At 37.1% G+C, this 25,371-nt stretch overlaps 1 protein-coding gene across 2 annotated transcripts in view; it reads right to left on the reverse strand.

Moving 5' to 3' along the window:
• Positions 1-1,345: 1,345 nt before the first annotated feature.
• The window catches only part of UBQLN1 (ubiquilin 1), a 45,365-nt gene continuing 21,339 nt past the window's right edge, over positions 1,346-25,371 (reverse strand). Inside the window, exons 2-11 of one of the 2 annotated variants that reach the window (XM_019423550.2) lie at positions 22,941-23,092; positions 20,693-20,808; positions 16,780-17,042; positions 16,149-16,307; positions 15,735-15,969; positions 9,868-10,010; positions 6,470-6,553; positions 5,123-5,238; positions 4,726-4,894; positions 1,346-3,339 (exon numbers count right to left, since the gene is read on the reverse strand). In XM_019423550.2, the coding sequence (XP_019279095.1) occupies positions 3,187-3,339; positions 4,726-4,894; positions 5,123-5,238; positions 6,470-6,553; positions 9,868-10,010; positions 15,735-15,969; positions 16,149-16,307; positions 16,780-17,042; positions 20,693-20,808; positions 22,941-23,092 (1,590 nt within the window). In that variant the 3' untranslated portion in view covers positions 1,346-3,186. The remainder of the gene's footprint in view (positions 3,340-4,725; positions 4,895-5,122; positions 5,239-6,469; positions 6,554-9,867; positions 10,011-15,734; positions 15,970-16,148; positions 16,308-16,779; positions 17,043-20,692; positions 20,809-22,940; positions 23,093-25,371) is intronic. The other variant, XM_019423551.2, reaches the window with a different exon arrangement.

Genomic DNA, 25,371 nt, shown 5'->3' on the forward strand with positions numbered 1-25,371 from the left:
CTATACTTAACAGATGTCCAATAAATGTTAACTTTCTAAGGCAATGGCTGCCTATGGTTGATTAAAGGAATGATACACATGTGCAGTCAAGGAAGAACATTTAATATTACTTAAGTAACGAACAAGATTTCAGAGCAGAAAAAAAACACATTAAAACAAAACAAAACAATGAAACAAACACAACCACCCAAACCCAGAGCTGTAAGGCAAACGAGAGGGACAGAGTGCAGCAGTTGACACTAAAATTAATCACTTCAAATTCATCACTGGTGAACACGGCTTAGGAAGACTTCAGATCCGAGACCAGAAAGAACGGCAGGTAGGCTTTACATAAAGCATGATGACAGATACAATACAAGAAGAGAGTACCATGTGCAATACCAGAGAAGTGCAGGTTTGCTAAGGACACTTTTCCCAAGGTGTGTTCGGTGAGAATGGATTAGACAACTTTAAACAGATTTCTTTAATGCAGGGCTTCCTGGTGATGTTAACATGTTTAGTGTTAATCTCTAAGAGAGGAAGTAGAGTATGCAGCATTTCCCTGCCTTAACCACACAATCTTGTGTTTTGTACAAGCACAGACATGCAGCCACCCTTAACTTGTATTACTGTTAGTGACATTTTCATCCGTCTTATTTTGTTGTAATTTGCCTACTGAATTAACATAGTAATAATGTCTCCCCAAACAAGACTCCTTTCATTCGTATATTTAAGCAGAGTCTGCCGCTCCAATTCTGAACACACAGAGGCCAACTGCCATTTATCTGACTGTTCAATATTCTCTACACTTTGTTTACAGTACCACAAATCTTCCACTTGGGAAATAAGATTCTGAAATGTTATCTTCACGATTCCATTATTTATTCAATTTGCAATTAATAACCCAATATGAGAACAATGTAAGCCTAAAATATTTTAAGTGTTCTTAATGCTTTTGAGACTTTTTAAGTATTTTGAACTCCTAAAAAGGTATTTAGATCTAAAACATATTAGAACCAAACAACAACAAGATAGTACCATCGCAGCAGCTGTAAGGTACTGAAGAGATCACCCAGTCCGGTGTGCTGAACAGGCCTCACCAGCACTTTTACAGCAAAGATATCATGATGTCTTTACTCAAAGTCAAATAACAGTTAGGTACCAAAAGCAGCAAGCAGAGCCCAGGTCACCTGACATCCAGTTGGTTATCTTTTTAATACACAATACAGTGTATACTCATTTTAATTGGGGAAACTTAAAAACTGATAAAGAATGATTTAAGTGTGATAAAATCTGGGGTAAATCAACTTCAGTAGTCTTGAAGACATCTTTTTCTATCTACAAAAGAGGCAAGACAAACCAAGTGTAAAAGCTAGAGATTTATTGTTATTTTGTGATTAATAAATTGTCAAATTGGTTATGACACTACCCCACACTGTATACCACCATTCGCCAGTACAAAAGTTTCTTGACCACACTGAGGCATAAGGCAGAGAGAGCAAAGACACATGAATATCATCCTTAACAATGTCCTCTAGTCCTGCCTCTCCCTTGATCGTCATTCATGTTTTCCTTCTGGGGAAAGTGTCAGAACTGTGCACGGGCTGGTGGGCAACCTGGCCTCTTGACCTTTTTTAATAGCAAGCAACTTACAGAAGTAATGGAATTCAACTTGTATTTCCCTTGATTTTATTGGTCTGAACTCATTTTAGGTTACTTTAACATTTTAATTTCCTGTAACTGTACATGAGAGAATATAACGACCTAAGAGAATACTGAACCAGAGTCAGCCAAATATATTACTGACCCCAAAGTTATGTTTTAATTGGTCCTAAAGGAATGTACCACACCCCAACAGTTTGAGAGTTAGGCAAACAGAACTTCTTTGGGGAGGGAAGAAAAAGGCTGTAGAACAACAGCCTAATGAATTCAACATTGTTAAAACGGCTCTTTGTTTTTCACCCCTGAATGATACCTTTTTACTACACTATATGCACAGAAATCCTAACAGAATCTTGGTTGCCAGTACTATTTAGGCTGGCCCAATCCAGGAGAGACCCCCACCCCCCGCCCCCAGCTCCCCTTCTCTGAGGCTCTGAAAAGCACAATATTTAACTATTTCTTAATAGAACTACCAAAACACTTCAGAAACAAGTGGCTCACAAATCATTTTAAATTTATGTATTGCCTGTGCATGAGAAAACTGATAAACCCAAAAGATAGTTCTATTTTTATATGGCAATTAAAAATAACTGAAACATCAAGACACTTTCAGTGAAAGCAACATTTCAATTACAAATCGTAATGCCTGTTAAACTACCTATGGGAGAAGCTGAAGAGTCCTAGGCAGATGCACTTTTGGGCTGTACTACAGTGCCCCTTCAGTCTGCGCAAAGATGAAGGTAATTTACAGTCAATCTGTGAATGTTGACACAATGTTACATTATGTTGTCTGTACAATTAAATGTCCTTAGAGAGATAACCAGAATCAGCTTTTCTACTATATTTCCAACAAACCTAACCGGCACTTTTGCTGAGAGATGTTTATCAAAGATGCTGTAAGATTCTACACAATTAGGAAATACTCAGCTTTAAAGTATTTCCTTATCTCCACTTTTTTGGTTACAAGTGCTTTGCTCAGATAATCTATTGCAGTATGTTTCTAGAAATGCAATCCCAAATGTGCATACTATATTGTATACAAATAAAGCAAAAACTCTCAGTAGTATAAATCTTACAGCATTTTGTTTGCAAAACTACATGCCAAAGTCACAATAAGCAATATTGTACCACAAATTATAGAGCGCAAATGATTTGCTTCTTTTTAATGCTTTTATTCTACATAAATTACTACCATAGGCTAATGTTTAAAAGCAAATAAACTGGACAGATGCAGGACAAAAATCTGTTCACCCAACTATAAAAGGTGATGTTTTTTTTTTAAAAATTACAATAAATGCAGAGTGTTTGATGCATGCAGTAGCCTTAAATGAAAAAGCATTGATTCCCACCGTTTAAAAAAAAAAAAAAAAAAAAAAAATACAGAGAAACCCACACATCTTACTGCACTCCACCTTAAAATGCATCATATTGGGTTTGTTTATAGCACAGAATTCCAAGAGTCAAAATGAAATAAAGCGGGTATTTTAAAGATTTAAGAGCCGTTATCAAAAATAAATTACATTTTCTCAAGATACAGAAATGCTGCTATGATGGCTGGGAGCCCAGTAACCTTTCAATAGCGGCATTGATATCACCTCCTGTTGCTATTAGCGCTTGCAAGTTTGCTTCACGGTTCAAAAATCCCATTGCACTGAGCTGTTCCAGTTGTTGCTGAAATCTGACTTCTGGATTCTGTAGCTGTTAAAGGGAAATAAAAAAGAAAAAAAAAAAACTAACCAAAACTCTAAGGAAAATCAGTCCGTGTCACACCTAAATAAATTCTAAAGTTCTAATTGCTTTCTTACAACATATGCTGCTCTACTAGGCTATAAAAGCACTGGCTCTCTTAAAACATGGTCAACATATTTAAAAGTCCATTAGCACTTAATTTTGTTACTTTAAATAGTCTTATTTATACTTAAATGATCCTGTCAGATAAAGCACAAAACTCTGCTTTAAAAAAAAAAAAAAAAAATCGCTTAATAAACATCACCCATTAGATATATTTAAGAAGCTGATAAATATGCAGGAAACGAAAGTATATATACAAATTAGTTCAGAATTAATGATTTTATTTTGTACTTATTGCCAGTGTCCTCACATACACAATTCTAAAGTTCGAATGTGGCTTAGAATGGGCACCGGATGCCTGCACTGGCCAGTCACGTGTCCAGGACAGCTCAAGGTCCAGGCCCACGGAATACACAAACAGCTGCACCACATCTTTTTCCAGAAATGAAGACAAAAATACACAAATGATCAATCAATCCTGGCTGATGTGATAATTAACGGGGAGGCCTGTAGACTGTTCAACTTCTATAACAATTCTGTCCAATACCTAAAATCTTTTCTTCTTAATAATTCCATGAATATTACACCGAGCCAGAGGCCATATATTGGGAATACAAATACTTCTATAAGACAAAACCCTGTCCTGTTTCTTTAAAAGGCTTAAAATCAGAAAGCATGCTGTATTACTGCCATGTGGAATTATGGGGGCAATCTACTGTAGCGGTTTGAAATGGCCACCATCTTCGTACAATGGCAGATTCTTAGTAAAGCTAATAAATGTTTCTAGATGTAAGACATTATTAGAAGTCTACATTTTTAAGCCGTATTTGTGAGGTTTACGTATGTTACACAAGTTCCCAGAGGAGATGGTAGTGGGTAAGGTGAGGTGGGATTTTTTTCTTTAAGTCAAAATACAAGGACTAGACAGAACTGTAGTTACCGTAGGTTTAGGAGGTATTTGGGATAATCAAGTGTCTGTTCCTCCCTGACAAACGTTTATAAAATACAACAAATTTCAAGTGATTTCCAAAGAGGGACTCCAAAAAACGCATTTTTAAAGGCAACTTCCAAATAAGGCAAAGTTGCAGCATTTCTTCCCTACAACTTTAACGTTTCATTCAGTGTCTAAAAGTACACCCAAGTCATTCATTTTCGTAATGCCTGTTTTATAAGAGTGTGCTTTTTATGACATTCTAAACCCTGGAGGACTGTCTCTTTCTGTTTTTGGTTGTTTGTAGAAATTTCTAAATTTCCAACAAGGAATATAAAATGTGAGCAGAAAAGAATCTTTACCTGAGGATTTACTCCAGCGAGAGCCTGCAGCATTTGTTGGATGAACTGCTGGTGTCCAGGTTCAGTGGCTCCTGTCGTGGGACTTGGGTTGTCACCAGGTGCAGAGTTAGACCCGCTGCTTCCTGAAGAGCCTCCAGTGCCTCCTAATGCCCCCAGGCCAGGAGTAAACCTAGGAAAGCACAAATTGGTCATATACCCTAAGCTCCTGCAACAGGAGGCCAGACCAGGCCAGCTGATGGTAAGCTGTTATCTTCTTAAAATGAGCATTTTCAACTTTGAAAATTAGGTCTTGAAAACAATCCCAACAAAAATAGGCACAACGATACCGAAGTATGAAATGCTCAGAGAGAAGAAATAACCACTATGCACTTTCAAAATCTCCCCCAAATAAGCATACCCTGGGATCAGGCCGGGGGCTTCCGTTGCTAATGTCTGTAAACCCTGTTGAATCTGTAACAAGGCCTGCATCGCTCTAGGATTTGACATTGCTGATAATGTATCCGGATTCTGCATCTAAGGAAGAAAGAAAACAGGTGGTTAACAAGGGAATTAAAATCAGTGAAAGTAAAATTTAAATGTTTCTTTGCTGTGTTTCTGGAGAAAATTTACAACCTTACTCCCAGACACTGGTAATCCAGAATTTCTTTCCCCAAATAAACACAAGCACCTCCTCCTTGACAACAAACCTAGTATGCAAATCATTAACTGACCTCCTCCCAAGTCCAGCATGAAAGCCATTTTTCATAATGAAAGACAATCAGGAGCTACGCTCCCAAAGCCACAACTGTTCCCCTTCTCCAACAGAAGGTAGAAGTGTTATTTCTAAGAGACAACCTCCAACTGCACAAGTTTATTTAACGTGGTAATATGGTGAAAGCCACCTATTCCTCCTGACCAAGCGTTATCTGTTGCCAATGTAACAATTTTACCAGTAAGATACACTCTAAAACAATAGTTCCAAATTTGAAGTTAATACGTGTGTCCTGAGTTCAGCTTCACTACTTCCAAATATACACCACCTGACTGACCAAAAAAGATAGGCTAACATTAACATCATTACAATAGATCAAAGACAATAACTAACCTTGGATAATGGCTTACAGGCCTGAGATCATTTGTATGTTTAAAAGCCCTAGAACTACCAGTTTCAAAACACCAAGACTGACTTCTCTTTTGTCTTTTTAAATAATAAAATACCATTCCAATCTCAAGTATTTTTTTGTAATAAAACCTTCCTTATAGAACAACTCTGCCAATTTTAATCTTGCTAATTCCGAGTTTGAGGAAATGAGATCTACCCCTCAAAAAGAGACATTCCATTATTTGTAGGAATTAAAACATTACAAAGAAACCAAACCTGTAAAATAGGATAGGGTAGTGCTCCTTCCCATTACTCGAGATTAGTTAAACCATAAAGCATAACATGACACAATGAAGCACTTCAAAGTTAGTAAAGTGAAAGGAAATGGTTTATGGCATTAACGAAGCATTCAAAATCCTAAATCCTCAAAAGCAAAAACAAAATGGTCCTTTCCTCAGAATTTATGTTTAAGAAATATAAGCAAAAGGTCAGCAGTGAAATGGGGCTCAGTTAAGATCAAGCTGAATTCTCTGTGAATTGACAGCATTATCAAACTAACTTCTATGTTTTGCTATCAGCCAGAGAAGAGCAAGGAAAATGTTTATCATCAAACTTTTTCAAGCAAATCATTACCGAAGATAGCTAGCATCTTTTCTTACTCACTTGTTGGAGGAAAGTTGGGAGCTGTTGTCTCATTTGTTCTTGAAGCTGAGGATTTCCAGCAAATAGGGGATTATTCAGCATCATCTATGGGGCAAGTGTTCAAACAATTTTAACTGGAAATATCTGAAACAAGTAATGTACCTTGTTTAATAGTCTATCTTCCCCCAAGTGCCTAATCTGGCACTTACAGGGAGGAAGGTAGAACATGAATAAAAAAGGAGAAGGGAAGATACTGTCCACAAGAGGGATCTCCAGAAAAAAAAAACAAAAATAAAACCAAAACGAGGCATCTTCTCTCTCAATGAGAATGGTGATTATGATAATGACATGCAATATCCTAAAAAATAAAAACAATCATTTTCTTAGGATTTTCCTTGAGCAAAGGTGAATATTTGCCCTTAAAAGAAAAATGGGGGTAACTGGCATTCAGGAGGATACATTTTCTGCTACACTGACAGAATAAACATAAGCATCAATACATGAAACAATACATGGCTTGCTTAGACACCTCAACACACAAGTGTTGCACAGAGAACAACCCAGATCTGGAACCACTAAATCTACCTGCCTACTGCAAGACAGCTAATATTAGGTCCAGAAAAATAACACACTGCAGAACAGCAACCAACTTGCCAGAGAAATGGAGCTGCTAGGTGAAAATCAGCCCATGACTAGCACCAACAGATCTCTGGGGAAAGTATTAAAATACGTTAAGACCCGAAAGATGTAAATCCATTTGAGAACACCAAGGTTAGCCTCTGGATTTCACCTCACTACCACCAGAGATGAGAAAAGTGGCATACCTCCTATCATTCAAATAGGTGTTAAGAATTAAAGTCAGGGCCAATATTAACATTAATACCTGAAAATAAGATTACAATACACAGCATAACCAGAAACTAATTCTCATAGCTTTGAAAAAGACAAAAGTTTTATCACTTTCCCCACATGGAATGAAAAATCAACTAACAATGATTTACTGATCGCCTATTTACCAGTCCAAAGTCTGGAGGGTAAAGTAAAGTGATCCTTGCCCTCAAGTAGTTAACCATATTTGAGAGCAATTAACTATATGTACATACTAGAAGTATAGAGAATTCCACTTTCCCTCCTCTGCCTATTATTACAAAGTGGATTATTTAGTTAATTTCAACAAAATAACTAAAGCAGAAAGAAGCCAGTGTTTTATGGATATACGATATTCATTTCAAAGTGACCAATAAATTCACAATAAATAAAATAATACCTACTTGAGATCAACAAACCTGCTTCTTTATTGGCTCCAGTAAAAAACTTTTTATTACAAACAGATTAATCAAGTTATCACATTTATCTTTCAGGATTCAGGTCATTTAAGAAAGCTTGTCATCTTATATGGAATCATTCTTTCTCAGAAAATCATATCTCATTTGATTAGGATATTTCTCCTAACTTACCTGACTATACAACAATACAGTTTTTATACTCAGACTTTTTTGAATATCTAAAAATCAAAATCAGAATAAACTGCAAACTTTAAACCTTTTGATAACCAGAGTATGTTGTAAATGTTTCTAAACTGTCTACAGTATCTAATCTTCTTTGTTACCATTTTGCTTTAGAGTTGAAAAAAACAATACATGAAAGTGCTCAAATGACTCTATAGTGTTGTTAGGTCAATTAAATGGCTGAGAATGTGCTTATTAAAGTCAAAAAACTTAAACGAGATGCACATTCAATGCTAATTAGTCAAATAGACATTTAAAAACATATAAATATGATCACTCAACATATATATTTTTCTACACTTATTTTTTTTTATTTAAACACTTTTTTTTAAAAATATGTTTACTCACTTTCCCAAAGCCTCTGTGTCTGAAGATATTGAATACAGACAACCACAAGAAAAGTTAACCAAGCAGTAAAAGAAAAGCAATGATTGAGAAATATAACTGTGTCCAAAACTCCATCTGTTTAAAATCCTAGAGACTTGGGACATATATGACAAAAAATCACCACCACCACAATCATCAAGAAGTATCCCACACTTATTTTAAACAAAAGTGCTGTGAACACAGTAAGCGACACCATTTAATACTAATAACTCAGAATACTTTTACATTAATAAGAGTATACAAAAATTCACCTAAAAACTTGTTCTTTATTTCCAATTCCACAAACATTAAAGAGGGCAGAAGTTATTGCTGAGGACTGTAACTCAAAGCTATCTGCCATTATGTACTTGAAATCCATATAGTTCCAAAATTTAGAAAATGAAAATCATTCCATTTGACATAATGAAGAAAGTGATTACTTTTTTAAAACAATTTTTTTGTGTTTATTTTTGAGACAGAGCATGAGTGGGGGAGGGGCAGAGAGAGAGAGAGGGAGACACGGAATCTGAAGCAGGCTCCAGGCTCTGAGCAGTCAGCACAGAGCCCGATGTGCGGCATGAACTCACGAACCCGTGAGATCAGGACCTGAGCAAAGTCAGACACTTAAACCGACTGAGCCACCCAGGAGCCCTGAAAGTGATTACCTTTAAAAGCTTTTAGAATTTTGCAAGTGGGTATACACTGTAACAGAAAATCTTTAAAATCCCTAATACTCTACACAGTAAATATGAACTATAGATGATCAAGGTTATTTAACAATTCTCCAATGTTTTTCAATTCCAATGGTTCTTAACCTAGGGGCCCATCAGAATCACCCAGGGAACTTTGGGGATAGAGGAAGTGCAATGTAATTACATAAAAGTCTCTCAGAATGGAGCATGGTTTTTTGTTGTTTTTTTTAAGCTCCCAAAGTGATCCTAAATGTTCAGCCAAGGTTGAGTTCACTAATTCCCTTAGTTACGGTCTCTTCAAAATGAGTTAGAAAATTAGTAAATTAATAAAAGACCATTATACTAACTTCGGGGGCAGAAATTTATAGCAGAAAGAATAAGAACACTGTCCCTGCAAATTTCTGCCTGTAAAATAAACAATATCAGGCTATTTTATAACTGCTATTTTGAACCTATTACTAAAAATCTACGTGACCTAATAAATAAAAGTATTCCAAGAAATGTATTAACACTTCTTAATCACTTTCAAGATCTACATTTCACTAAAGAATACATCTTCCAAAGGGTGAGCAATCTAAAACTTTTGTAGTCATCTCCTAAATCAATATAGGTAGATACAAAGTAAACCTACACTTCTTTCTAGCCAATGAATAGCAGAGATGAAGCTGTTTAATTATATATGAAGAATTAATTTACAGCAAAGAAACAAACTGTCCAAAATACTGAGAGATACAGTTTACCTACTTTTCTACAGCTAACACAACATAACACAAATGTATCAAAATCACAATTATTTGATTATGCAATTTCAATTCACAGTGCACAGTCCTCTTGAATACAATTACCAACTCACCTGTGCAGCAAGGTCAGGGTTCTGGCTTAGGGACTGCATCATGCTTCTCATGTAGGGGGCAGACAACATGTTCTGCATAAGTTGTGGGTTTTCAGTTATTTGTTGCAGCAAGCTCTGCATTCCTGGTGTATTGAACATACTAGCTGAAAGTTTGTTTAAAAAAAACAACACATTGTATCAAGGAAAAGACAAACTAAAGTGAAAGTTTTAAAATATATACTGTGCATAATTTTAGGAACTGCAAATGAGCATGCAAATTCCTAATCAACTGAACTAAAAAAGAATTTTAAAACTAAGATCTCCAAAACCACATGCTCAACATATACCAGTAAAGGAGGGCTTATGTTTCTTTTTTTTTTTTTTTAATTTTGAGAGAGAGTGTGCCTAAGTGGGGCAGGAGCAGAAAAGAGGGGGATAGAGAGAATCCCAAGTAGGCCTCATGCTCAGCAAGGAGCCCGATGTGGGACTCAATCTCACAACTGTGAGATCATGACATGAGCAAAATAAAGAGTCAGAAGCTTAACTGAATGAGCTACCCAGGTGCCTTACGATTTTAAAAATTCTGGCTGTATTTACAATAAAATCACATCTAATGGAAAGGCTAGGTTCTAAAATCAATTTAAGAGGCAAAAACTAGATGTGGTCAACATTGCTACTGAAAAATCCCCATAAAGTGAATGAGTCTTGGCCAACGTTTCCAAACTTTCTCTGAAAGCTTCTTTGAACTTTCTTTGAAAACTACTTTGTTAAACATGTATCCAGATTTTCACTTGCTGACTAGATATACTCAAACTCAAATATACAGTAAAACCTTGGATTGCAAGTAGCTTGCTCTAGGAGTATTCCACAAGACGAGCAAACATTTCTAATACATTTTAACTTGACAGGCAATGTCTTACAATACGAGTAGCACATGATCACAACTGAGCCAATGATATTCTCTCTCTCTCGCTCGCTCGCTGCAGGATTATGAGTGATTGTCTCCTATGCTTGAATGCTGAGTCTCAGGTCACAGTCAGTGTTTGGGAGAAATCAATGATTTTTCAGAAGATTGGAAGGTGCCCACAACCGGCACCAGTGTATTTTTGTCACTTCAAAGCACCTACGGACAGTCCTTTGCTTTTCCATACAAGAATAAGCTTAGAAATGCTTTGCTTCATTCTAGGTCAGGCTGCCTGCAGATATAGACACTTTCCTCTGCTGCCTTATTGCCAGTTATATCAAATACATTATATGACAAGAGTTTATTAATACTATACTGATGTCAGCATTGATGCCAAGCGTTTACAATGGTTCCCATGCAGAAAAAGGTTGAAAAGAAAGGCGTTAAGGAGGACATGATAACAGTGAATGTTAAGAAGGAAATCATAGAGAAGTACAAATGAGGTACGCAAGTGGCTGAAATTGCAAGGTTTTATAAGAAGTCTACGTCTGTATCTTGTCTGCAGAGGAGGAGAAAAAGGTGGAGGAATCCCTCATTTCAAATGAAGACTAGGAAGATATATAAAATGTGGGAATCTGCAACATTTTGTAGAAAAGCACACCCAGGGATGCCTGGGTGGTTCAGTCAGTTAAGCGTTCAACTTCAGCTCAGGTCATAATCTCCCCGTTCATGGGTTCGATCCCTATGTTGGGCTCTGTGGTGACAGCTCTAAGCCTGGAGCCTACTTTGGATTCTGTGTCTCCCTCTCTCTGCCCCTTCCCCTACTCACGCTCTCTCACTCAAAAATAAATAAACATTAAAAAAAGAGAAGCACCGGGGTGCCTGGGTGGCTCAGTCGGTTAAGCGGCCGACTTCGGCTCAGGTCATGATCTCACGGTCCGTGAGTTCGAGCCCCACGTCGGGCTCTGTGCTAGTGGTGACAGCTCAGAGCCTGGAGCCTGTTTCGGATTCTGTGTCTCCCTCTCTCTCTGACCCTCCCCCGTTCATGCTCTGTCTCTCCCTGTCTCAAAAATAAACGTTAAAAAAAAAAAAAAAAAAAAAAAAGAAAGAAAAGCAGCACCCAAATAAGGCAATGTCACATTGCCACAAAATCCTGAAAAGGAGGCAAAAGCAAGGATCATTTGATAGCTGCATGAAAAAAAGATTCCACTGAGCCAGGGGACAGTGATTCTGTTAGTGATAGTGAAAGTGGTCCTACACAACAACCCTCCTCTCTCTTGTCTCCCTCACACCAGCCACGGTAAGTACAGGTTAATTTGTTTATTTTTCTCTGTATTTTGTATTTTATTATATTACGGCATTGTAATCACTTATTTATATAAGTATTTTGGGTTGTGGAATGAATCATCTGAGCTTCCATTATTTCTTATGGGTAAATTCACTTTGATACACAAGTGCTTTGGTTACAAGCATGTCTCTAGAATGAATTATGCTCGCAAACCAAGGTTTTACTGTATTCTCAAACTTCTTATATGCAAACTTAACTCATTAGCTTTTTCATTTCCCTTCTGCCCTCACTCCATCCAGTGTAATTTGATCAGGCTTAAAACATTTGACACTGCCTGTTTACCTTTCTAGTTTATTATAATTCTGCTGGGGGTGGGGGTTGGTAATAATTCTTTTTTTCCTATTTTCTCATGTTGTTTCAGTTAGGTAGGTTATTTTCCACATCCCGGAATCTAAGAGTATTCTAACACAGTAAATAGTGAACCCGAGGCGGGGCTCAAACTCATGAACTACAAGATCATGACCTGAACCAAAGCTGGACGTTCAACTGACTGAGCCACACAGGTGCCCCAGGTTTTTACGTTTTTACATGGTTAAAGAAACAAAACTAGGGGCGCCTGGGTGCCTCAGTCGGTTAAGTGTCCGGCTTCAGCTCAGGTCATGATCTCACAGTCTGTGAGTTCGAGCCCCGCGTCGGGCTCTGTGCTGACAGCTCAGAGCCTGGAGCCTGCTGTGGATTCTGTGTCTCCCTCTCTCTCTGCCCCTCCCCTGCTCATGCTCTGTCTCTCTCTGTCTCAAAAATGAATAAAAAACATTTAAAAAAAAGAAAAAAAAAGAAAAGAAACAAAACTATTTTGTGAAATGCGAAAACTATATGTAATTCAAACTTCAGCATCCATCCACATTTTCTTAGAACACAATCACGCTCACTCATTTACAGTCTATGGCTGCTTGTGCACTGTAGACACTGAGTTGAGTAGTTGTGACAGGGCTGTGTATGGCACACTCCTGCCGCTCCAGACTGCTGCTCAGTGCACCACAGACCACTATGACTCAGTTATGCCTCACACCACACATATTGCTGTACCATGTTATTATTTTATTTCTATTTTTTACTACCAGTACATACCAGTCACATAACAACTAGAAGAAAAAGGGAGAGCTGGACTACAAACATTGTGTTTTTAAGGCACAATGGAGCATGAATTATTTTATCAAATGAGATGGCAAAATACTGTATTTTTATGCAATGATACTAAAATACAATATACTCTAATGCTGCTAGACTAAGCACTTATCGCAGTATTCCCAACTTGGAGGCAAGCAACATTCAGAAAAATACAAAATTTAAAATGCAGTCCTCTCATCATAGCCAGATTTCTTTACGAAGTTAAAAAAGTGAAAAATAGGGGCGCCTGGGTGGCTCAGTCGGTTAAGCGTCCGACTTCAGCTCAGGTCACGATCTCGTGGTCCGTGAGTTCGAGCCCCACGTCGGGCTCTGGGCTGATGGCCCAGAGCCTGGAGCCTGCTTCCGATTCTGTGTCTCCCTCTCTCTCTGCCCCTCCCCCGTTCATACTCTGTGTCTCTCTCTGTCTCAAAAATAAATAAACGTTTAAAAAAAAAAAAAAATTAAAAAAAAAAAAAGTGAAAAATAAGGCTACAACCAAGTTAAGTTTCCAAGTGGCTTGTTAGCCAAACAAGAAAAGCGGTGTATTAGTGGTAAGTGGCATGCTTAATGAAATCTTGATCGCAGCAGCCAAATAAATGTGTCCAGAAAAAATAAACTTGTTTAAATCTATTAGCCTTTCAAGGAGAACAGTTTCTCAAGAGTTAAGGACATGGGATTAATATGGGCTCAGCATCAATATTCAATTAAAAAACAATACAAATTAGGGGTGCCTGGGTGGCTTAGTCAGTTAAGTGTCCAACTCTTGATTTTGACTAAGGTCGTGATCCCGGGGGTTGTGGGATGGGCCCCAAGTCTGGTTCTGCACTGAGCGTGAAGCCTGCTTGGGATTCCCCCACACACCCCCCGCCCGACCCAGCCCTCTCTCCCAATCTGCACCCTACCCTCTCAAACACATGTGCACTCTCTCTCAAAAAAATAAACAAACATTAAAAAAACAACAGAGTCAAAAAAATACTAATTCAATACAACCTGAAATAGAATCAGCTAAGATGTGTATATCTGATGATAAAAACACATGGAGGATTGAAAGGATTAGACAGATACAAAAAACTTATAAAAATATAAGTTATTTAGAAACTATGGTTATTCATGGTCTCATTCATCAGCAGGCACTCTGGAAAGTATTTTAAACTACGATGTTATTCAAGCAGTAGGAGTATAAATGGTGAACACCATTTCACTCTTGTGAACTGTGTGCTCTAGTTAATTCCATGAATTTTTATCAGAAATATCCCAACTTGCCCAACCACAAAGCAGCAGTTTGATGGCTTGGCAGAGGTATGGTTTTTGTTTTTTAAGAGGTAAAATTCTACTGCAATTTTTTTTTTTTTTTTTTAGCCCAAGGCTAAGATTGAAATTCTGAACCACTTAACTACTATTCCCAAACACTGAATGACTTGGGAGATTACCTTTTGCTAGAGAGTTGGTAATGTTTCCCAATGAATCCAACTCAAAATTACAAGGCAAACAGCATGGAAACATGTGAAACTCATACTGTGGTAAAGTCATTTTGACAATAACAGAAATTGTTGAAATGACAAGCAATGCTTTATACATTCTCTTGCTGTCAGAAATTAAAACAAGATCTCTATTCCCACCAATTTGCAGTAGATATGTTCTTAGTTCACACTACTGTTACCGCATTTTTTTTTTTTTTTACCTCAGTGCAAGTGCAAGGAAAATTTCCACATTTCAAAATTCATTTAACTGTTTGATTAAGGTCCTACCACCTAACCTTCAATTGGAAGTGATTAATCTGCAGTAGTATGTTGAAAGGAAAGAAGAACCTAACAGAATCCTATAAATGCTTCCAACTGATGACTAGGCTATTAAAACCATATACTTCTGGAATAAATAACATCTCATTACATATCACATTATTAATAGATGAATATACGATTTGGCTTTGACAACAGGAAACAATGAACATCAATTAAGCAAAATGTCATCCCTAAAAAAGAATTCCATTCCTATCATTAGTAAATACATATGAAAAAGTACTACACTCAATTATTACGTTTTTATTATTGTAATGTATTTTCTCTCATATATAATATTCTCAACTTTGTTCTTGGCCCACAAGGCGTAAAGAATTACCTGGCCTTTTGTAGGAAAAATGTGCCGACTCCTGCTCTAAGATTTCCTCACCTTCTAGAATAAGTCCTTGTAGAGTAAGTGTTGAAATCAGAGGACCACCCACTTCTCCCAAAACCATCTTATGAGAATATAAAAACATAAAACCAACTCTGGAAATCTTCAGTAACCCTTCCCACTATAACACACACAAGTGTTATACTAATCATTACATATTTAAAGCTTCCATTTAAAAGCTTGCAACATGAAAAGATAACTCCTAAAAACTACTTGTCACACACACACACACACACACACACACACACACACACACACACACACGGAAGCACAAAGAAGAACAGTATAAGAAATGCTTTCATTATTCACATAAGTGAGGACAACAAAGAAAAAAAGTGTGAGCTGTTAGGAGCCTACCTCCTACTCCAGGCCCCAAATTTGGTGCAGATGAACTTTGCCCAGCAGTGCCACCGGCAGCACTGCTACCAGTGCCCCCCACAGCGCTGTTGGTGCCACTGGAAGCAGATGAACTCTGGGAAGCCTGTGGAGCCCATGGATTGGGTAATGGATCTCTATTTTCTGTACGAGAAGGCTGACTACCTTCACCTGAGGATGTATTGCTCACTAGGGAAGCAAATGGATTACCACCAAACTGTAACAAAAGACACAAAAATCATGAAGAATAAGGTTTTGTTTTAAATAACAGACATGGAACTCTTTTTTAATGAAAATCATATTCCCCATATAAAAGTACCCTTCAATCACACACATATCTGTGTTAAAACAGGAGCTCCCCTTGTGCCCAAGCCTTCGGGCCACTGTTATCATCACCTGCTCTTGTGCAGCACTCAGCATTGGTTCCTGAATATCCGTGTACATGCGCCGTAAAGCATTGTATCCCCCTGGGATGCTTTCTAGGTTGCTCAAGGCTCGGTCCTGGTTTCTCATCATTTCTTGCATCATTGCTGGATTCCTGGCGAGTTCCAATGTCTAAGAAAAAGATATCCGTATAAAAAGGCACCCAAAATACACATCAATTAATTTAGCTGTTAGCGACCACAGCTGATATTTACAAGTTTTCTAATTCCATGAATTAGCAGTTTTCAATATTTAACTCAGAAAATTATTTTAAATAATTCCTGTTGGAGTTCACCTCAATGTAACATTCAAATAACATCAAGAAAGAAGCACTCTGTTATTAAGTGACTGCCTATCTCCTGAATCAGATTTTTTTTCTTTTTTAAATCTGCAAAATAATTATTTACAGTGGTCTTTAAAATATAGCAGAAAATGCAAAGTTCAAACAGTCCAAGTTAGCGCATTATTGAGTTTTCCTGAATATTGGGATTTCTTTTTGCAGCTTAGCCATCTATAAAAGGCAAGCTCCTTAAGCATACAAAATTAAATAAGAAGTAAGTACATAATTCTTTAGCTAAATGAACTGAAGTAACTTTCCACATACTTGTCTCATAATATCTGGATTATTCAGCATATGACTAATTTCTGGATTTCTCTGTATCAACTGCTGCATTTGCGGATTGGCCATAATTAACTGCCTCATCAGGTCAGGATTTGACAGCATGCTCTGGACAAAGGGATTCTCCATAATCTGGACCATCATTTCAGGATTGGACATAAGTTGCCGCTGCATCTGGCTTTGTAGTTCAGAGAAGTTAGTAGTATTCAGACCCAAGCTACTCAGACCTGCAAGCCCTCCAAGGCCACCTAAGATAAAAAGAAAAAGACACATAAGTGAAACTCAGAAATTTTATCATTAACATGATTGTGCTAAAATATGAAAATGCAAAACTGACTCAGTCCATAACAGAAAACCATTTTAAAGCAAAGAGAATTCCTATTACTTTCATAAATACGTGTTTGATTTCTGTAATTAAAATTAGCCAGAAATTTATTCACTTTGATATTTAAGTTGAAATGATACAACTAAAATATGAATTTCCTCTGTATGGTATAACACATTTTTGGTCTTTATCCCAGATTCCTGGCACAGAGATCCTAAATGCCTTAGAATTTCCAGAGTGAAGGGAGAGTCTTGTTACATATTATAAGCCCCTTTAGATCACACACCATTTATGCTAAATAACATTTAGGGTGGGGCACTTAGCCTCAGAATGGGTGGTCGCCAGAAAGACCAAGTTACAGAAGAGTTGATACAGTTGATACTTTCAGACCCACCCACCAACCTCCAGGAAGGAGAGGAAAAAGGGATAGATTAAAGGCTGAGTTCTGTAAAAACTCTTTACTGAGTAATGAGATTCAGAGAACTTCCATGTCGGTGAACACTTCTAGGTGCTATTAGGGTGATATGACCAGACCTCCCCAACTCTCCCACACCCCCATACTTTGCCCTATGCTTCTCTTCCATTGTTTATTTCTGAAGTGTACCCTTTATAATAAACTAGTAAACATAAGTAGTGTCTTCCTGAGTTTTGTGAGCCATTTTAGCAATTATCACACCTGGAGGGGAACTGTGAGACTCCCCAATTTATAGCTTGCAGGTCAGATCAACAGGTGGTCCAGACCTAGACTGGTATCTGAAGCAGAGGCAGTCTTGGACTAAGTCCTTTAAATCTGTGGGATCTGACACTAGCTCCAGGTAGTTACCATCAGAACTAAGCTGCTAGACACCCAGATGGTATTAGAGAATTGGCTGGTGTCAGAGAAACACCCTCGAATATGCCCTACTAAAGAAGAGATGAAAAATATGTACCGAGTTATACTTCTAAATGACCTCTTTCCAGAAAACTGGTTTAAGTTTAACAAGTAAACCTATAAACCACCTATAAACTCTGGTTAGAACAGAGCTGTTGCCAATCAAGGAGAGAAAAGGCCAGGACATACAATGGAAACAGATGTCTCTTTAGAGGAATTAAGACATGGAGAAACCTAATAGATCCAAGAAGATGACTGAGTGCTTATCATAAAATGCTAACTTTGTAAAATTATATAACCTACCAAATGCATTCATTCAAGGAAGTCAAACAGGGAATAACTGCATGGGGTGGGATAGAAGAAGAGGTATGGAAAGAGATTTAGTGGGGGACAGGCAGTAGTTTGAGAGGCAAAATAAGAGTTTCTGCATTTGTTTTCTTTTGTTTTCTGAGGAAACACAGACTAACGTACTTAGAGAACATCAGGTAATATCGAAGAGGAGGGTTGAACACAAGACGTGGAGTTCAGAAGCGCTGAAGGTCTTGACTTAAGAGTCACCAAGACACAGGAGGATAATGTCACTTGGGTAAAATAAGCAGAGTAAGAGAAGACAAGACAGAACTCTGGAGAACAATAGCGACCAGGAAAAAAAAAAAGACCCACAAATGAGACAGAAAAAAACCGTCAGAAAATTAACCAGGGAAAAACAGTATCAGGAGTTAAAGGAAATTTCAAGAAGAGACTGGTAAGCTTTAAAAGACTAAATTAAAACAAAACTATGTCACTAAATTTGGCAAGCTAAGTAGTCAATGGTGACCTTATCAAAGGAATTTTCAGTAAATTGATGCGGGAAAAAATAGAGCACAGCAAACTTAGTGAAAGGGAAATACACACAAAACAGAAAATGCCTCTTCCAAAGATGGCTAAGAAGGAAAGCTAAGGAAAGGGCAGTGGTGGTATTCTGTAGCATTTACATCCAAGATAGACCTTGGTGAGAACAGGCACCAAAAACAGGCTAACCTATAATATAGGCTAAATGGAATAACTGATGGAAGAAAAGCAACTGAGATAGGAGGAGTAAGAATGAGAATGGAAATGAAGGAAATGGGGAGATATATGGCCTCAAATTAACTAAAAGCTGGTCTGGGCTTCAATTTCTTTGCCTTTAAAATGAGGAAAGAGGAGAGAGATTTACCTCAACAATACCTTTCATGACTCTAAACATGTAATCATTTCAACCTAATCTCTCTAGAATTGTTCATGTCAATAATTTTGCCATCTAAAACATACCAAAAGAAGACACATTCAACCTATGATCATTTTTAGAAAACAAGAGCAGCAAAAATGTAAAAGTTAAGAAAAAAAAGAAAGGCAAATGTGAATCCCTGCCATGCCCTAAAATGTTTCCAACATAGTTGGCAAAAAACTGAATTATTAAGAAACTTTTTCTGGATGAAGCAAAGGTATAATCCTTGATAGGTAAAAACTGTATATATTTTTTTAAATGTCATTTCAAAGTACTATTGTATTTATCATACAACTTAAGAACTGAAAGAAGCATCGTGCCATTTATCTATCTAGTTCAACGTCTGTTAGTTTCTAATACTTGTTTTTCCCCAACAAAACCTTCCACAGAACCTCAGTATAAAACTAATGTAAGAAAAGTGGTTTTGGGGGCACCTGGGTGGCTCAGTTGGTTAAGCAACCAACTACTGATTTCAGCTCAGGTCATGATCTCACAGTTTGGGAGACTGAATCCCATGTTGGGCTCTGCACTGATAGCAGCAGGGCCCCTTTGGGATTCTTTTTCTCCTTCTCTCTCTCTGCCCCATCCCCTGCTTGCACGCTCTCAATAAGTAAGTTAGTAAGTAAGTAAGTAAATAAGTAAGTAAATAAGTAAGTAAGGGGGCCTGGGTGGCTCAGTCAGTCAAGTGTCTGCCTTGAGCTCAAGTCATGATCTCACAGTTCATGGGTTCAAGCCCTGCAGAAAGCTCTCTGATCTCTGAGCAGAACCTGCTTTGGCTCCTCTGTCCCCCCTCTCTCTGCCCCTCTTCTGCGAACGCTCCCTCTCTCTCAAAAATAAAATAAAAATAAATAAACATTAAAAAGAACAAAAGGGAAAGGGAAAATGGGAGAAGAGAAGAGAAGAGAAGAGAAGAGAAGAGAAGAGAAGAGAAGAGAAAGAAAGAAAGAAAGAAAGAAAGAAAGAAAGAAAGAAAGAAAGAAAGAAAGAAAAAGAAAGAAAGAAAAAAACGGTTTTGGCTGATGCAGGAGCTCCTTAGCCAACCCACTTACTCCCAGGCCCCAGCCCTCCTCTGTGTGTTCAAGACACAGATGCAGTCTGAGTCCTTCACTTTACAAATAAGAAAATTATATTCAGGGGGTTAGCTTATGATCAACAATTAGCTAATCTTCCTCAGATTCAACTATGTGGCAGATCAGGTACACATATACTACATCGCTTTCATTATTTAAAAAAAAATGCCACTTATTTACCATTTGTTAAATGCAAACGTAAGCTATCCAAGCGTATCTGTATTCCTAACTACTTCTTTAATACCCACAATTAAAGAAGTAAGTTATAGAAGTTATCGTCATTGTTGTGGAAATGATTTAATGTTTCATTCTATTTTATCCAAAATTACCCTTGGTGAAAAGGAGTTTTTTTCCCCTATCCCTATAAAATAACTAAAGACACTTACCTAAACCAAAAGGGTTGCTAGTGGCAGAACCAGATGTGGAGTTAGTTGTAGGAGCTGATGACGTGGTAACATTGCTTCCACTGGTATTTGTTTGTTGAGCTGAATGATCCTGAGGCCTAGGAAAAGTAATCATATCATGGTGTATACAGTGGAGCTAATTATTTTTAAAAGAATCTCTGAAATTCCAGAATTCTCAGAAATAAAAGTGTAAGTTTTCAGACCAATTCAAATTACAAGGTAAATACCCTGAGATAACAGCATTAAGAACTATAATGAAACATAGTAAAACCTAATACAATTTAAACTACCCTTCAACTGCCCCTCCTCCTCCAGTATATGCACCTAAGTATTCCATTACTTTCAATCATGATAATGTAAGATATGGAGATAGGTCACCTCACAGAAGAGAAATCAACGACCAGTCACACCACAAAGCTTGACTACATAAGCACCTTTTTAAAGTTTATTTATTTATTTTGAGAGAGAGAGACAGACAGCCAGCACGGGGAGGGGAGAGGCGGGGGGCAGAGAAAGACTATCCCAAGCAGGCTCTGCCCTGTCAGCCCGATGAACCTCAAAGTCATGACCTGAGCTGAAGCCAAGAGCTGGATGCTTAACCTACTGAGCCACCCAGACACCCCCATAAGCAACTTTTTATGTACCACCTTCTAAGTTCTTGAGGAGGTGAGGGGAGGGGCAGTTCTACTCAGCCTCTTGAAATTGTTAAAAGAAATAAAGAGACCTCACCAACAACAGGATGAAAAATCAATACCAGTAATAACTTGTATGGATATAATTACTTAATATTATCTTCAGGTAAAAAAATAAAGATACTTTATAGGAAACCTCTTCCATGTGATACCAGAGTCCTGAATCTCACTCACTGCTTCTTTCATTGATTCTAAGATGTACATTTTTTTCATTATAACGCTTCTGAAATCAAAATCTGCCCTACAATTGCTGACAATCAGTCATCAATTGCCATGCCTGCACATATGTATTCTGTAGGACTTCAAATGAATGATTATACCAGACATGCTGTATTTAATACCACATAAAGTGTCTTCAGAAAGATTTCACCATTAAATGGTACTAGTGAAGTTACTGTGTACACAGAAAAGCCTAGAAACAGGAAAAGAAGGAATGAATTTTATATCAGTGAAGCAAATATTTGCTATGGGGGGGGTGGGGGGTAGAAATCTAGATAAAAATTTGCAGAATGGGCATCAGTAGTTTGGAAGAAATTCCTGGAGAAAATACTGTAGCCATCTTTTATGAAATGCTGTACCACAAACTCCACACAGTACAGTTTCATCACACGTGCAAAAACCTGAATGCTTATGAAGTCAAAATGTGATTCAAAAGAATCACTCAATGTGATAGTGTTAGGAAGAATTTAACCAATTTATCTCACGTATATTTTTTCAGTATGTACGCAGAAGAGTGATATTGATAAACTACCATATCCAAAAATAAGTCTAAAAGAGCTCCTTCACTAAATATAAAAATTTCAAGTGAAAAGAAAATCCAACAGATTGATTTTGGCAGTATTTTTTCTTAGTGATACACAGTAAAAAGGTCTCTTAAAAACTGATAGTGAAATATGGCTACTCATTTGTGGTTTGCCAAGGAGATGAGACACCCCTGAACTTGTCTAAAAATCTCCCTTAGAACAAAAAGCATAGCTAAAAACATAATTTGTTCTGTAATTCAAATAATTTAAATATGACTGAATACTGAGGAAGTTCCTAAAGTATCAAATGTGTAAGCATCAGCATTATTGAATCACATTCATTTTTTCTTTAATTTGTTACCAATAGCAGCAAATAAATGAATTTTAAACTATTTGAATAGTAATGGCAGAGAAAGCCATTTAAAGACTGGCTATTTTTTAAAAAGAAATACAACTGATTCTTGAACAACACGGGTCTGAACTATATAGATCTTATTATACTTGGGTTTTTTCCAATAAAGGCAATACAGTATTATAAATGTATTTTTTTTCTCTAGCTTATAGTATAGTATGAAAGAAGTATATAACACGTATAACATACAAAACATGTGTTAATCAACTGCTGATGTTACCAGTAAGGCTTCCAGTAAGCTATTAAAGTTTTGGGGGAGTCAAAAAGTATACTCTGATTTTTGACTGCTTAAGAGTTGCTGGCCCTAACACCTGCATTATTCAAGGGTTAACTGTATAAACATTTTTTCACAGTTTAAAGCTCTGTGTCTTCTAAAAACATACCTGTTTTGCGTTTTGATGACAAGGTGAACAGTAAGACCATCGTGAATTCCATGCTGACTCAAAGTATCTTGATCTTTTAAAATTTTTCCAGCAAATATCAACACAAGTTGGTCAGTATGTGATTTGAAACGTTTAGAGATTTCTTCCTTGAACTAAGTAAGATAAAAAAACAAAGTGAATATTATTACAGGTGTTTGCATAGCACCACCCAGTCTAGTAACTACTGGTACCTCAAAAAGGCCCCTACTACAGATATGGCAGTAATTCAAATGATACACAGATACATCTTTTCTCTGTCAGTATCTTGATCCTAGTGGGAAATGAGTATTAACATTTCACTCACCTCTAACACCAAGGTTCTACTGTAAGTACACATATCCTATACTGAACTTTCTGCTAAGTCCTAACAGTTCATTTCTTCCCAATATCCTTGTTCTCTCTGTATCAGTGGTACTAAATGTAGTTCAAGTCACACATAGCTGTTACCCAGTTTACAATAATCTATGCCTCAAATGTCCATCTCCAGTCCTGCTCCTTTCTAGTTGAATACATATAGAGCCACCGTCATATTCTTGGCATTCCATACTTACTTTCTTCCCCAACTTTTTCATTCAACATTTATTAACAAGAAGTATTATCCACACACACACACACAAAGTATTATCCATATGCAAAGATACAGAGCAAAAGTCTTTCCCTGAACGAAAACCGTTCCATAGCGTTAGTCAAATAAACCACAAAGTACAGAGAGAAAGGAAGCACAAGGGCAGTTAAAGAAAGCTTTCCAATGAATAAAGAGATTTGGAAGTAGCCAAGAAAACCTGAAGAAAGGATTTCCAGGGACAAGAATAACATGCAAACACAGAAAAAAGATCTTCATACCATAAAAAAACACCCTTATTTATTCTGTTAGATCAGTGTTTTCTCATATTTTTATAAAAATCACCTGTGTGCTTAGGCTTTACTCCATTGTCCAAATCAGGACATGTGAGTAGGCCAAGGAATTTACATGAACAGACTACCTCAGGGAATCACTCCAAATTTGGAAAAGAATTACATTTTAAACCACTCTACCCCAATACCCTACAAAAGTGGGTCTCAACAGATGATGGCACTATCACCAAGGGAAGTTTTAGAAATATAAGGGGTATTTTTGGTTGTCATGAGTGGGACGATGCATTAAATAACTTTTTTAAATGTTCTATTTATTTTTGAGAGAGAGAGAGCATGAGCAGAGGAGAGGCAGAGAGAGGGGAGACAAGAGAATCCGAAGCTGACTCTGCGCGGACAGCACAGAGCCAGACGTGGGACTCAAACTCATAAGCCATGGTGAGATCATGACCTGAGCCAAAGTCGGCCACTCAACCGACTGAGCCACCCAGGCACCCCCATGTTAGATAATTTCTGAGATTTTATAAGATCTTGCAGAAGGCAGGGAAGGGAAAGCGTACAGGGATATAAATAAAACAAGATAGGCTGTATGTCCATCATTGTTGAAAATGAGAAGTTCATATCACACTCTACCTTTGCGTATGAATGAAGTTTTCCATAATCAAGTTACAACATTCAGTGTAAGCAACTGTTTTTTTTTTTTTTTAATTCATAAAGATAATGCAAAATTATGCTGCAGTAAATATTTTGGAGCTTTTCCATCTGAACTCTCCTTCATTTGAAAATATATGACCTTTAATCCTTTTATCTACAATAAGCAATTTCCAAATTACTAAAAAATCTTTGTTAAAACACCATATCAATAATTCGGCCAATCAACAATTTAACCATTCTCCTATTACTGACATCTCATTTCTCCCTTTGGTAGCTACTAGAAATAATAACAATACAATGAGCAGAACATGTGGTTTTCTAAGGACTGAATAAAAATGTACATAAAATGCAAGTATCAGGCACACTGACAGGGGTCAACAAATAGTAGCTACTACTGCTCTAGCTTTTTTAATCCTCAATAACTCTGAGATAGATGGTTTTTAATCCTATTTCAGATACTGAAACAAAGAGAGGTTAAGGTTCTAATATGGCCCTCTCCTCTCATGCATGACTTGGCTAATTAACTGCCAGGTTAGGATTCAAACCTAAGTCTGACTTCAAGGACCAATCTACCCAGCTAAACAATAATCTATTTTATATGTAAAATGAGATTAATTTAGACTTGTGTTTCTTAACCTTGAAGAAAGTCTTACCTTTTCAGAATCTTTAATATCCTTCCAATGTCATTCTGAAAGTTTGTCTAACCTATAATTATATAGCATTTTAGCATATTTTAGGATTTGAAGGTAAGGTGCCAGACTAAAAAAATACATCTATATTTACATTCTGTCAAATCCCCACTAAAATAGTAAAGGATTTTCCAATGCTTTAAGGAGGTATAACTCATATAGCATACAATTTGCCCATTTAAGGTGTACAGTTCAGT

The sequence above is a fragment of the Panthera pardus genome, unplaced genomic scaffold (genome assembly GCF_024362965.1).
Source record: "Panthera pardus isolate Hobbes unplaced genomic scaffold, ASM2436296v1 HiC_scaffold_20, whole genome shotgun sequence".
Taxonomy (NCBI): Eukaryota; Metazoa; Chordata; class Mammalia; order Carnivora; family Felidae; genus Panthera; species Panthera pardus.